The sequence below is a fragment of the Theropithecus gelada genome, chromosome 2 (genome assembly GCF_003255815.1).
Source record: "Theropithecus gelada isolate Dixy chromosome 2, Tgel_1.0, whole genome shotgun sequence".
Taxonomy (NCBI): Eukaryota; Metazoa; Chordata; class Mammalia; order Primates; family Cercopithecidae; genus Theropithecus; species Theropithecus gelada.
Window position 1 is genome coordinate 159,420,909 of NC_037669.1, and position 15,531 is coordinate 159,436,439.

Consider the following 15,531-nt stretch of genomic DNA (forward strand, 5'->3'; position numbering starts at 1 on the left):
TACTTTAAGAACCAAAGAAGGGTTCTTTGTAGTGAGGAATTTTATTTAATTTTGAATCCTACCATGCCACAAATAAACTTTGCAAATATCTAAATGGATAAAATTTAGAACTCAAAGTATTAAATAATACAAATTTTAAAATAATTATATAAACACTGGCATAATTTAATTTCTTCAGACTGTGATCAGAGATGAGAAAAGGTGGTCAGAGATTAGAAAATGAGAAATGTATTACATATTTCTTTTCAAACACAGTAGCACTGAATATTTCCGAGGCAGTATAAGGGATGGAAATAATAAACAACCCCAAACAGGAAATCTTCCAATTTAACTGACTTCCTGACAGAAATGACAAGGGCTATTCATCCTGGTACCTTTGAAAGAGCAGACCTTTGCCTTCTTGAGGTTTTCACTAAATACAGCAATACTGTAGACTAGCCATGCTTCAATGAAAGCAACATTTTAGTACATTGTTATATGAGTGTAAATTGATAAGAATGATTTGGAAAATAATTGGATAATATGGATTAAGAGTTTTGACAATGTTTATAAGTAATACCACTAGCCTAAGTGTAGAAACATACAGAGATACTATAATAGCAAAATATTGGAAAATGGGGTTATACTCCAATATTTTTGTTCTATATTGATTATTTTAGTTGTATAAATTAGAGATTGTTATTGTTTTATCTGGCTTTTTCTTTTTTTTTTTTGAGACAGTCTCATTCTGTCACCCAGGCTGGAGTGAGGTGGGGCAATCTCAGCTCACTGCAACCTCTGCTTCCTAGGTTCAAGTGTTCAAGTGATTCTCCTGCCTCAGCCTCCTGAGTAGCTGGGACTATAGCCATGTGCCACCACACTCAACTAATTTTTGTATATTTTGGTAGAGATGGGTTTGATTATGTTGGCCAGCCTTGAATTTCTGACCTCTGGCCAGAATTCTGATTCTGGCCAGCCTTGAATTTGTGGCCTACCTTGGCCTCCCCAAATGCTGGGATTATAGTTTAAAATTTTAAGTTTACCTACCTATTTATCATTTTATTTACTATTCCTTCTTGCAACTCAGATGTTTCTTCTAGGTCAAGTTCCTTTAGTGTGAATGTGCTAGTAAACCTTTCATTTATTTTTCTTTTCTTTTTTTTTTTTTGTTTTGTTCTGTTTTGTTTTCCTTTTTCCTTGCTGGGGAGAGGTGTCAATGACTTTACTTATTGTTAATACCTTTATTTTGCCCTAGTTCTATAAAGATAGTTTTATTGAATATAGAATTTTGCAGTGACAGTTATTTTCTCTCAGCAATTGAAGCTATTATCCCAGTGATTTCTGGCTTCATTTGTTGCTTTGAGAAGTCAGCTGTCAATCTTAACTGTTGTTTAATTATCAGTAATCTTTCTTTTTTCCCCCTCTTCTTTCTCTTTTTCAGATTATGAGACTGATACACTGCCTACTGTGCTAAGGAGGCAACTTCCTCTTTCTCTTTTTAAGAACTTTTCTTCCTCTTTAATGTTCTGTAATTTTACTATGCTCTGGCCTCATTGGCTTTCCAAATTTGAGGATTGCTGTCGTATCAGTTCCAAAAACTTTTAAGAGTAATTTTTCCAAATATTGCGTCTCTTCATTCTTTGTGTCTGGGACTCCAGTTAGACTTATGTTAGAACTTCTCTTTGAATTCGTTATATTCCTTTACCACTCATATTTGCCTTCTTTTGAGTTTCTGTGCATCATTCTGAGAAATTTCTTCAGATCTTTCTTCCAATTTATGACTTGTTTTTTCAGCTGTTATCTAATCTACTTTTCAACATCCACAGAGTAACTGTTTTCAGATTTTGGAGTGTGTGAGAATTGCTTAAGCTAGTAAAGGACACAGAAGTGCAGGTTCATTGAAGTAGGACACAGCTTAGGCCCCCATATTTTTACCAAGTTCCCCAGGAGATTCTTAGAGCCACCAAAATTTGGGAATCACTGCCACAGAGTTTTTAAGTTTCATTTCTATGGTTTTCCTTTCTTTAGGTTTTATTCAATTCTTTTTCAAATGTGCCTGGTCACTTTTGATAGCCCTTTGTTATGCTTTTAATTTCTTCCTTTATTCTTGAAATATGTTAAACACAAATAGTTTATGTCCTGTGACTGATCATTACTCTATTTATAGTCTTTGGGAAGTGCAATTCTGTCTGGGTGAATGATTGTTTTTGCTAACTCTTACTAATGGTGGCTTGTTTCCTTGAGTGATAAGTACCTTTTTTATTTTGAACTCATGTTCTGGAATTTTATCTGTGAAAGTTATTTAAAGCTTTGTTTAAAGCTCTTTCCTACAGATAGGATTTGTTTTCGCATCTGTCATGTGTTAGCAGGCACTGTCACCAGAAACATTGCAAACTTAAATGTTGGCTTGCAGTTTTAGAGCCCCATAAGTCTATGAATTCAGTCCCAAACTTGGCTGAAGACAGGCTTCAGTTAGAAGTGTTTATTTTGTCCATTCCAACCAGAGCTAAGACCTATATAAAGGCCTGTATTTCCGTGGTCTACTTCTGAGGGGTGGGTTTTCTGTTTATTTTTGCTTTTTAAATTTTCTTCCACTTAGGTTTTACCCATCAAGCAGCCTAGCTTTGGTGGAGGGAAGAGCTGATCTTTGATCCTCCCTCTTGCCATGTTTGAGGCATTTGACTGTGTCTGACTCCTGCCTATGTGGCCTATTAAAACCTAGGGCCTACCTAGGCTAACATAGATCAGCCTATATGCCCTGGGCAAACTTGGCTGCAATGTGTGCTCACACTTGAAGAGCAGGCTTTTTTGTTTCTGGCCTCCAAGGAATTTTCTTATTTTCCTTCCAGCATGGCTATGTATTAATAAATGTATTTAAAAACTATTTTTAATATTTTACCCAATGTTTTTAGTTGAGGGGTTTCTATGACTGTCTAGTTTGCCATATTGCTAGAAATGAAACACTCAAATCTTGGTATAAGATTTTAGTAGCCTACTATCTAATATTGTGGCAGCATGATTTTGTGATCAGTAAACCTTTAGAATGTTTTATGCTTCTGCGTCTGGTTTAATAATAGCTGAAAAAGCATCTTTGCCTAAAAATGTTTATTTTAGATATTAGCAGTTTATGATGTTGTTTACTTTGTATTAACTTTAGCTAATGAAATTTTTTTCTTTTATTACTTTAAGGAGGTAATTGAGTTCTATGTTCAAAATGAAAATTCAGTGAACAAGTGGGGAAGACCTTTAGTGATTGATAAACTCAAGGTAAGAAAATCTTTAACGCTGGAAAATTCATATGCAAGTGTTTTTTGAGACCCTAGACCTTAGTTTGTTGTTGCTATTGTTATATATGTAGAGGAAAATTATATCAATATAACCTTTTAAAAAAGCAAGTTAATAGAGTCCATAACATACAAATTAGGCTAGGTAGTGTTCTATATATGGTAGTAATGAAGACAACCTCTTACAGCTGTTCAAAGGGAAAAATATGATTAAAACTATTCATTATTAGCCATCACTAAATTGAGACTGAAGTCAAGGCAGGTCATTTGTCCCACATAGAATTAATCTAAATTTCATGTTTTTCAAATCTTAACATCAATTCATGTAAGAAATTAAAATGCACAAAGTAGTGTATTTGGCATATTATACTCAAATGTGGGAGATTGTAATAGTTCTGATTCAATAAGAAATTCTCAAGTAGCCAACTTAATTCTTCAGCCAAATCCAAGGAAGCTTGGAGGAAAAGACATTTTATTAGTGGTTAAACTGTTGATTTATAATGAATTAGTAAGAACTTGGTTTTGCTCACTGGAGAATACAGTAAAATAAATAACTCCATAAGTGTTTTTAAATTTCAAAGGTCATAAATACCAATATTTTAAAAAGAAATAAACTAGTGTGAGTCCTGGTAAATTATGGTCACTCTGGCGTGTTCATCACCTTGACAGGAAATGGCTAAAGCCGAGGGTCTCTGGAACTTGTTTTTGCCGGCTGTCAGCGGTCTCAGCAACGTGGACTATGCCTTGATTGCTGAAGAAACAGGAAAATGCTTTTTTGCTCCAGATGTCTTTAACTGCCAAGCACCAGGTTACTACATTAATTGAAAACAGATTTTTTTCAAATATTTTGATCAGTGTTTAAAATTTCTATCTAAGAATATGTTTTTATACAAAGTTATTGACTTATGAATTTGGCTATAATTTTATTTTTCAGTTACTTTGATTTAAATGTAAGAAATGGATTTGAAATTTTCATTGGACTATTCTTTTGTTAAATATCATTACAATTAAGAGTATTGGTGAAAAAAATTAGCCACCAAAGGGATTGGTCATGTAAGGATCTCAGTTTCCTGATTGGGAATTGGATATTTCTATTACTAGTTGGAATGGATAGAGAGTTTCAGATCTTTTGGTTAGCCTCACTGTTCATTCACCAAATGAATAAACCATTCATTTACCAATTATTTACTGATTACCTACTATGTCCCAGGCAGTGTTCTGTGTTCTTGCAATGATATATCAGTGAATAAAATACACAGAGATGCCTTCCTTCAAGGATCTAGTTGACATACAAAGAGACAAAAATAAATAATAATTATAATAAGTAAACTTCAAACTTATGTAATAAGTTTGAAGATGAAAAGTGCTTTGGGAAAAAACCAGCAGAATAGATGAGCTCTGAAATTGGAAGTACAGGGAATATGGGTTACATTTTTAAATAGAATGGTCAGGATAGGCCTCATTGAGAAAATGACATTTGATAATAACTTGTATAAGGTGATTGCTTGAGTTAGCCATGCTGTTATATGGGGAAAGAGTTTTTATAGCAGAGGGAACAGAAAAGGCAAGAGTGTAATTGATGTAGTCCAGTAATAACCAGAGAGGCCAGTGTGGCCAGGAAAATAATAGGCAAAGAGATCAGAGAGGTAAGGGCCTCATATTTTGAGCTTTATAGGGCAAATAAGAGGGGCTTATACCTTCATTGAAAGGATGAGCCAATGGGAATTTTGAGCAGATTAGTGATAAGTTGTAACTTCAGTTTTGAAAGGATCACCTTGACTGCTATGTTGAGAATTGACCAAAGAAGGGTAAGAGGGAAGCAGAGAGTCCGTGGCAATAATCCTGGTGAGAGATAATGGTGGTTTAGACTGGGGTGGTAGTAGTGCAGTGGGTGATAAGTAGCAGGATTCTAAATATATTTTAAAGGCAGAGCCATGAGGATATCCTGATTGGATATGGGGTATTAATGGAAGAGTCAAGGATGCCTCCAAGGATTTTGAGGTGAACATCAAATTGAAAAGATGAAGGAAGGAGGCCAATTTTTTAAAAAGTAAAATGAAAGGAGTAAACCTGGAATGTAGTCTGTAGGAGGTATCTTAAAACCTGGATTTGCAGAAGAACCACCTAAGGAACTTTTGAAAAATCTAGATTCCCAGCCTCCATCCCTAGAGATTCTGATTCAGTATATCTAGGGTAGACCCTGGGAATATATATTTTTTTCAAATTACTCTGATTATCCTAATGCTACCAATCAAGGACTAGCACTTGATTTGTGGTAGGATGATTATGGTACAATATCCAATGGCAGGCCCATCCCTGTACAAGATATACCTCAGTATTGCCTTTTGTGTTTATATATGGCCCTGGTGCTAAAGCTCTACCAAAAACAAGTTAATGTAGGCTGCCAGAAAGAGGTATATAAGGCAATACTGGACTTCTGAGACAAAATGCAGTCTGGATTTTCCACACTGGACTTTGTCTCATTTCTTTGGCATCGTTAAAATAGTTTGTAGAGTTCTGATAATGGTTGAACTTGTCCCTGAAATGATTTTCTCTTTTCCAAACACTGATTTATCAAATTACTGCTGTACTACATTGTATTCCGATAATAAGCTACTGTAAAAGTAAAATCTATTCACAGAGCTTCTAAAGATTTCGTCTCAACTGTGCAAGGCTATTACATCATTCTACATAGGTAGCATGATTTTGTGGAAAGGGAACTGAATGCTAATTTTTGATTGCTACTCATAGTAAGAAATATATTTTATATTTTATATTGTGATCCAATTTGTAGAATATATAGGTATATGTATATGTTCAGAATGGATGGATGGATGGATGGATGGATGGATGGATGGATGGATAGATGTATATTATTGAAACAGAAGTTTCACAAAACAAGAGTTTCTCTTACTACATGCGAGTGCATTTGGCTGTTTTCCACTGAGTCTAATCTAATGCATTATATTTTGTTCTATTAAGTTTTTTAGAGAATGCTAGCTATATTCCATTAAGTTAATTTCATAGTGCACTAATGGATCATAATATGAAAAATAATGCTACCAAAGACTTCTTTTGCAGATGGAGCTCTGCCACTGTTTTATTATTTGACCTGTTAACTCACTTTTCACTAGATGGTCATGGATTTTTCTCTAGCATTAAAATTTCATGAGTCCATCAGTTGTACTGCCTTTATGAGATAACTAAATTGCTGAAATTTTAAAATTGGACAGAGATTTGATTTGACTAAGAAATGATGAGCAAGTCTCCTAAGCAAACAAGTTGTGTAAAACTATAAATAGAAAACTAGGCATTTTCTCTTTGTGGTGGAGATACCATGAAGGCCTTAAGCATTGTGTTTTGGGTCATTTCCAAAGCAGATGAAGAAGGCAGTATAATTGATGTTGAGTAAATACTTCAAGAGGTTTCTTAAGTATAAAAGATGAATTTCTACTTAAGTCACCCAGATCATTTCCCAAATAGTTATAAAACATATGGGAAACATACATAGTCTTCCAGTTTGCCCTTTTTCCCCCCTTCAATAAGTCATACAATATTTTGTATTGGAATGTTGAAAATAGCAACTTTAATTCTAAAGCTATTGCTAGAAAATTTGGGGGCCTTTGAGCTGATATTTGTTTATATACTTTAAGTTCTGGGATACATGCGCAGAACGTGCAGGTTTGTTACATAGGTATACATGTGCCATGGGGGTTTGCTGTCATCTACATTAGGTGTTTTTCTTAATGCTATCTCTCCCCTAGCCCCTTACCTTGCGACAGGCGCTGATATGTGATGTTCCCCTCCCTGTGTCCATGTGTTCTCATTGTTCAACTCCCACTTATGAGTGAGAACATGCAGTGTGTGGTTTTCTGTCCCTGTATTAGTTTGTTGAAAATGATGGTTTCCAGCTTCATCCATGTCCCTGCAAAGGACAGGAACTCATCCGTTTTTTATGGCTGCATAGTATTCCATGGTGTGTATGTGCCACATTTTCTTTATCCAGTTTATCATTGATGGGCATTTGGGTTGGTTCCAAGTCTTTGCTATTGTAAATAGTGCTGCAATAAACATACATGTGCATGTGTGTTTATGGTAGAATGATTTATAATCCTTTGAGTATATATCCAGTAATGGGATCGCTGGGTCAAATGGTTCTAGATCTTTGAGGAATCGCCACACTGTCTTCCGTAATGGTTGAACTAATTTACACTCCCACCAACAGTGTAAAAGCTTTCCTATTTCTCCACATCCTCTCCAGCATCTATTGTTTCCTAACTTTTTGATGATCACCATTCTAACTGGTGTGAGATGGTATCTCATTGTGGTTTTGATTTGCATTTCTCTAATGACCAGTGATGATTAGCTTTTTTTCATATGTTTGTTGGCCACATAAATGTCTGCTCTGGGCCGGGCGCGGTGGCTCAAGCCTGTAATCCCAGCACTTTGGGAGGCCGAGACGGGCGGATCACGAGGTCAGGAGATCGAGACCATCCTGGCTAACCTGGTGAAACCCCGTCTCTACTAAAAAATACAAAAAAAAACTAGCCGGGCGAGGTGGCGGGCGCCTGTAGTCCCAGCTACTCGGGAGGCTGAGGCAGGAGAATGGCGTAAACCCAGGAGGCGGAGCTTGCAGTGAGCTGAGATCCGGCCACTGCACTCCAGCCTGGGCGACAGAGTGAGACTCCGTCTCAAAAAAAAAAAAAAAAAAAAAAAAAAAAAAAAAAAAATGTCTGCTCTGGAGAAGTGTCTGTTCATATCCTTTGCCCACTTTTTGATGGATGGGGTTTTTTGGTTTTTTCTTGTAAATTTGTCTAAGTTCTTTGTAGATTCTGGATATTAGCTCTTTGTCAGATGGATGGATTGCAAAAATTTTCTCCCGTTCTGCAGGTGGCCTTTTCACTCTGGTGATAGTTTCTTTTGCTGTGCAGAAGCTCTTTCATTTAATTAGATCCCATTTGTCTATTCTGGCTTTTGTTGCCATTGCTTTTGGTATTTTAGTCATGAAGTCTTTGCCCATGCCTATGTACTGAATGGTATTGCCTAGGTTTTCTTCTAGGGTTTTTGTCGTTTTAGGTCTTACATTTAAGTTTTTAATCCATCTTGAGTTATTTTTTGTATAAGGTGTAAGGAAGGGATCCAGTTTCTGCTTTCTGCATGTGGCTAGCCAGTTTTCCCAACACCATTTATTAAATAGGAAATCCTTCCCACATTGCTTGTTTTTGTCAGGTTTGTCAAAGATCAGATGGTTGTAGACGTGTGGTGTTATTTCTGAGGCCTCTGTTCTGTTCCGTTGGTCTATATATCTATTTTGGTACCAGGACCATGCTGTTTTTGTTACTGTAGCCTTGTAGTATAGTTTGAAGTCAGGTAACATGATGCCTCCAGCTTTGTTCTTTTTGCTTAGGATTGTCTTGACTATATGGGCTCTTTTTTGGTTCCATATGAAATTTAAAGTAGTTTTTCTTCTAATTCTGTGAAGAAAGTCAATGGTAGCTTGATGGGGAAAGCATTCAATCTATAAATTACTTTGGGCAGTGTGGCCATTTTCATGATATTGATTATTCCTATCCATGAGCATGAAATGTTTTTCCATTTGGTTGTGTCCTCTCGTATTTCCTTGAGCAGTGGTTTGCAGTTCTCCTTGAAGAGGTCCTTCACATCCCTTATAAGTTGGATTCTTAGGTATTTTATTCTCTAACAATTGTGAATGGGAGTTCACTCAAGATTTGGCTCTCTGTTTGTCTATTATTGGTATATAGGAATGCTTGTGATTTTTGCACATTGATTTTTTTATCCTGAGACTTCAATGAAGTTGCTTATCAGCTTAAGGAGATTTTGGGCTGAGATGATGGGGTTTTCTTTTTTCTTTCTTCCTTTTTTTTTTTTTTTTGAGACGAGTCTCGCTCTTCTCGCCCAAGCTGGAGTGTAGTGGCGCAATCTTGGCTCACTGCAACCTCCACCTCCCAGGTTCAAGCAATTCTCCTGCCTCAGCCTCCTGAGTAGCTGGGATCACAGGCGCCTCCCACCATGCCCAGCTAATTTTTGTACTTTTAGTAGAGACATGGTTTTGCCATGTTGACCAGGCTGGTCTCAAGCTCCTGACCTCAGGTGATCCATCCGCCTTGGCCTCCCAAAGTGCTGGGATTACAGGTGTGATCCACTGCGCCTGGCCGATGATGGAGTTTTCTAGATATACAATCATGTCATCTGCAAACAGGGACAATTTTACTTCCTCTCTTCCTATTCAAATACTCTTTATTTCTTTCTCTTGCCTGATTGCCCTGGCCAGAACTTCCAATACTATGTTGAATAGGAATGGTGAGAGAGGGCACCCTTGTCTTGTGCCAGTTTTCAAAGGGAATGCTTCCAGCTTTTGCCCATTCAATATGATACTGGCTGTGGGTTTGTCATAAATAGCTCTTATTATTTTGAGATACGTTCTATCAATACCTGGTTTATTGAGAGTTTTTTGCATGAAGGGGTGTTGAATTTTATCAAAGGCCTTTTCTGCATCTATTGAGACAATCATGTGGTTTTTGTCGTTGGTTCTGTTTATGTGATGGATTACGTTGATTGATTTGCATATGTTGAACCACCCTTGGATCCCAGGGATGAAGCCAACTTGATTGTGGTGTATAAGCTTTTAGATGTGCTGCTGGATTCGGTTTGCCAGTATTTTATCGAGGATTTTCACATCGATGTTCATCAGGGATATTGGCCTGAAATTTTCTTTTTTTGTTGTGTCTCTGCCGGGTTTTGGTATCAGGATGATACTGGCCTCATAAAATGAGTTAAGGAGGAGTCCTTCTTTTTGTATTGTTTGGAATAGTTTCAGAAGTAATGGTACCAGCTCTTCTTTGTTCCTCTGGTAGAATTCAACTGTGAATCCGTCTGGTCCTGGGCTTTTTTTTTTTTTTTTTTTTGAGACGGAATCTCGCTGTGTCGCCCAGGCTGGAGTGCAGTGGTCTGATCTCAGCTCACTGCAAGCTCCGCCTCCCGGGTTTACGCCATTCTCCTGCCTCAGCCTCCCGAGTAGCTGGGACTACAGGCACTCCCCACCTAGCCTGGCTAGTTTTTTGTATTTTTTAGTAGAGACGGGGTTTCACCGGGTTAGCCAGGATGGTCTCGATCTCCTGACCTCGTGATCCGCCCGTCTAGGCCTCCCAAAGTGCTGGGATTACAGGCTTGAGCTACCGCACCTGGCCGCCCTGGGGTTTTTTTGGTTGGTAGGCTATTAATTACTGCCTCAATTTCAGACCTTGTTATTGGTCTATTCAGGGATTTGACTTCTTTTTGGTTTAATCTTGGGAAGGTATATGTGTCCAGGAGTTTATTTCTTCTAGATTTTTTAGTTTATTTGCATAGAGGTATTTATAGTGTTCTCTGATGGTAGTTTGTGTTTCTGTGGGATCAGTGGTGATATCCTCTTTATTATTTTTTATTGGGTCTATTTGATTCTTCTCTTCTTTACTAGTCTGGCTAGTGGTCTATTTAGTTAATCTTTTCAAAAAACCAGCTCCTGGATTCATTTGTTTTTTGAAGAGTTTTTCTTGTCTCTATCTTCTTCAGTTCTGCTCTGATCTTAGTTATTTCTTGTCTTCTGCTAGCTTTTGAATTTGTGTGACTTGCTTCTCTAGTTATTTTAATTGTGATGTTAGCATGCCAATTTTAAATCTTTCCCACTTTCTCCTGTGGGCATTTAGTGCTAAAAATTTCCTTCTAAATACTGCTTTAGCTGTGTCCCAGAGATTCTGGTACATTGTGTCTTTGTTCTTATCGGTTTCAGATAACTTATTTATTTCTGCCTTAATCTCATTATTTACCCAGTAGTCATTCAGGAGCAGGTTGTTCAGTTACCATATAGATGTGCGGTTTTAAGTGAGTTTCTTAATCCTGAGTTCTAATTTGATTGCACTGTGGTCTGAGAGACTTTTTTTTATGATTTCAATTCTTTTGCATTTTCTGAGGAGTGTTTTACTTCCAATTATGTGGTCAATTTTAGAATAAGTGCAATGTGGTGCTGAGAAGGATGTATATTCTCTCAGTTGGGGTGGTGAGTTCTGTAGATGACTATTAGGTTAGCTTGGTCCAGAGCTGAGTTCAAGTCCTGAATATCCTTGTTAATTTTCTGTCTCGTTGATCTGTCTAATATTGACAGTGGAGTGTTAAAGTCTCCCACTATTATTGTGTGGCAGTCTAAGTCTCTTTGTAGTCTCTAAGAACTTGCTTTATGAATCTGGGTGCTCCTGTTTTGGGTTCATATATATTTAGGATAGTTAGCTCTTCTTGTTGCATTGATCCCTTTATCATTATGTAATGCCCTTCTTTGTCTTTTTTTTTTTTTTTTTTAATCTTTACTGGTTTAAAGTCTGTTTTATTAGAAACTAGGATTGCAACCCCTGCTTTTTTTGTTTTGCTTTCCATTTTCTTGGTAAATCTTCCTCCATCCCTTTATTTTGAGCCTATGTGTGTCTGTGCATGTGAGATGGGGCTCCTGAATACAGCACACCAATGGGTCTTGACTCTTTATCCAATTTGCCAGTTTGTGTCTTTTAATTGGGGCATTTAACCCATTTACATTTAAGGTTAATACTGTTATATGTGAATTTGATCCTGTCATTATGAAGCTAGCTGGTTATTTTGCTTGTTAGTTGATGCAGTTTCTTTATAGTGTCGATGGTCTTTACAATTTGGTATGTTTTTGAAGTGGCTAGTACCCATTTTTGCTTTGCATATTTAGTGCTTCCTTCAGGAGCTGTTGTAAGACAGGCCTGGTGGTGACAAAATCTCTCCCAGCATTTGCTTGTCTGTAAAGGATTTTATTTTTCCTTCTCTTATGAAGCTTAGTTTGGCTGGATATGAAATTCTGAGTTAAAAATTTCTTTCCCTTAAGAATGTTGAATATTGGCCCGCACTCTTTTCTGGCTTGTAGGGTTTCTGCAGAGAGATCTACTGTTAGTCTGATGGGCTTCCTTTTGTGGGTAACCTGACCTTTCTCTCTGGCTGCCCCTCACATTTTTTCTTTCATGTCAACTTTGGTGAATCTGACCTTGGTGTCTTGGGGTTGCTCTTCTTGAGGAGTATCTTTGTGGTGTTCTCTGTATTTCGTGAATTTGAATGTTGGCCTGTCTTGCTAGGTTGGGGAAGTTCTCCTGGATAATATCCTGAAGAGTGTTTTCCAACTTGGTTCCATTCTCCCCATCACTTTTAGGTACACCAGTCAAACCTAGGTTTGGTCTTTTCACATCATCCCTTATTTCTTGGAGGCTTTGTTCATTCCTTTTCATTCTTTTTTCTCTAATCTTGTCTTCATGCTTTATTTCGTTAAGTTGATCTTCAGTCTCTAATATCCTTTCTTTCACTTGATTGATTCAGCTATTGATACTTGTGTATACTTCACGAAGTTCTCGCACTGTTTTTCAGCTCCATCAGGTCATTTATGGTCTTCTCTAAACTGGTTATTCTAGTTAGCCAGTCGTCTAACCTTTTGTCAAGGTTCTTAGGTTCCTTGCATTGGGTTAGCACATGCTCCTTTAGCTCAGAGGAGTTTGTTATTACCCACCTTCTGAAGCCTACTTCTGTCAATTCGTCAAACTCATTCTCCGTCCAGTTTTGTTCCCTTGCTGGCGAGGGGTTGTGATCCTTTGGAGGAGAAGAGGCCTTCTGGTTTTTGGAATTTTCAGCCTTTTTGCACTGGTTTTTCCTCATCTTCATGGATTTATCTACCTTTGATCTTTGATGTTGGTGACCTTCAGATGGAGTTTTTGTGTAGGCATCCTTTTTGTTGTTAATGCCATTCCTTTCTGTTTGTTAGTTTTCCTTCTGAGTCAGGCCACTCTGCTGCAGGTCTGCTGGAGTTTGCTGGAGGTTCACTCCCAACCCCATTTGCCTGGATATCACCAGTGGAGGCTGCAGAACAGCAAAGATTGCTTTCTGTTCCTTCCTCTGGAAGCTTCATCCCTGAGGGGCACCTACCACATACCAGCTGGAGCTCTCCTGTATGAAGTGTATGTCGACCCCTGTTGGGAGGTGTCTCCCCATCAGGAGGCACGGGGGTCAGGGACCCACTTGAGGAGGCAATCTGTCCCTTAGCAGAGCTGAAGCACTGTGCTGGGAGATCCGCTGCTCTCTTCAGTGCCGGCAGGCAGGAATGTTGAAGTCTGCTGAAACTGTGCCTGCAGCCACCCTTCTTCCCCCCAGGTCCTCTGTCCCCAGGAGATAGGAGTTTCATATATAAGCCCCTGACTGGGGCTACTGCCTTTCTTTTAGAGATGGCCTGCCCATAAAGGAGGAATCTAGAGAGCTGGTCTGATATCTTTTAATGGGGAATAATTTTTCTTTCTGGTGTAGTTTATCCACGTTTTTTGTTGTTGTTGTTGTTTTTGTTTTTTGTGTTTTTTTTTTTCCAATCCATAAATGATAACTTTGTAAGCTTTTTGGAAGAAACTGATAATTTTTGGAAATTCTGAATTCAATATTTACCTTATTTGCACTATAACACATAACAGTGAGTTTAAAACAGCCAAAGAAAACAAACAATGAGCTTCATGAATTATAACTCAGGACTTATTTTCTCCCTCAGTCAAAAAGAATGTTCAGCTGTGTTAATCTAGAAGGAATGTTGTTAATGTTGATATAATGTTGGGTCTGTTAGGAGTCCCTGAACAGAGTGCAGACATCTTGAGAGATTTAACTTACACAACTCAATTTTCATAAGCATTTCAGTAACTATCCTTAAAGTCATTGTAAATGTTGATATGAAAATTGTTTTCTCAAAATCTTCTGAATAATCAACACTCAAGGAAAAGATTTTAGACAGCATTTTAAGAAATTTGACAGGAATGGAAAATCAGAGGAAGCCATCTAGAAAATTTTACTCCATGGCAGACATGAAGAATTCTTTGTTAGCCAAGGGCGATACTACAGTGCATCATGTACTATAAACAATAAACCCTCCAAGGGTCAGAGAGGGTCTTTAAAGTTCTCTACTGCCATTTTCTTTCCAGGGCGGGGATTCTGTCTTTATCATCCTTGAGAATTATCAAGTATTTTCTAGGTAGTATGGGGTACATAAAAGTAAGAGCAATGTTAGAGGTAAATGGAAATAATTGTTATGTGAGTTCAGAGGAAGGAGGTATTACTGACTGGGTAATCAGAGATTCTTTGCAGAGGAGGTGGCTCATAAGCAGGAGTTTACTTGTGAAGGCCAGGGAGAATTTCACTAGAGAAAAAGCCTGACCCAAGCAAATATGTGGAAATTAGAAAGCATAGGGTGTGTTTGAAGAACAGCAGATAGAATTAAGGGCTGGAGTCTCAGTAGGACATGCAATGTTAATTGTTCTCCGGGAGCATTGCAATCACTTCTAGCAGGGCATATTTGCAATACAGCAGGCAAGGTTTAGGCCAGTAAATTGTTTCCTTCAGTTCTAATTGAGTTAGACGTCATTAGTGCCATTCTTCATTGGGATGAACTGATGAAGAGTCTGTGATTCAGAAAAAGTTGAATAAATATGTACCAAATACCATGTACTTGTAAATATTTATGACATGCTGTCAGTGTAAATTATACTTACTATATGTTTCAAAACATTTTTGTTTGCAAACATTTGCTTTAAAAAGATGCATTTCTCTACTCTCTATATAAAGTTGTGGATTTCATATTGATAAATTTTCAAATGCAAAACAAATACTCCTTCTTATGTATAGACACAGGGAACATGGAGGTTCTGCACCTGTATGGAAGTGAGGAACAGAAGAAACAGTGGCTTGAGCCTCTTCTTCAAGGGAACATTACCTCTTGCTTCTGTATGACAGGTAAATGCCAATCACCATTCTCTCCTTTGTAGTCAGTCATCCTGGAGTTATTATGGATGAGCTGCAGAAATATAGGATGTGGTTCTGTGTTTCAGTCAAATTTGCTGTTGGCCAAAAATATGAGTATGTTTATTTTGAGCCTGTTATTAAATTTTGGCATTTTCAAATGTTCAGAAAAATATTATCCTCTCCTTTGTTAGAATATCAGATGGTGTTCTCTAGTAGCCTCCTACAGCATTAGCAGCAGAGTAAACTTAGTTTCACAATCTTTTGATGTCATTACTAAAATTGCTATCTATGAGTATTTAAGATCTTCTTGGGGGCGGAGCAAGATGGCCGAATAGGAACAGCTCCAGTCTCCAACTCCCAGCGCGAGCGACACAGAAGACCGGTGATTTCTGCATTTTCAACTGAGGTACTGGGTTCATCTCACTGGGGAGTGCCGGACGAT

At 37.8% G+C, this 15,531-nt stretch overlaps 1 protein-coding gene across 1 annotated transcript in view; it reads left to right on the forward strand.

The window, feature by feature from the left end:
* The window catches only part of ACAD11 (acyl-CoA dehydrogenase family member 11), a 103,659-nt gene that overhangs the window by 34,775 nt on the left and 53,353 nt on the right, over positions 1 to 15,531 (forward strand). The window contains exons 10-12 of the mRNA XM_025374793.1: positions 3,169 to 3,246; positions 3,933 to 4,071; positions 14,973 to 15,080. Coding sequence (XP_025230578.1) covers positions 3,169 to 3,246; positions 3,933 to 4,071; positions 14,973 to 15,080 — 325 coding nt within the window. The remainder of the gene's footprint in view (positions 1 to 3,168; positions 3,247 to 3,932; positions 4,072 to 14,972; positions 15,081 to 15,531) is intronic.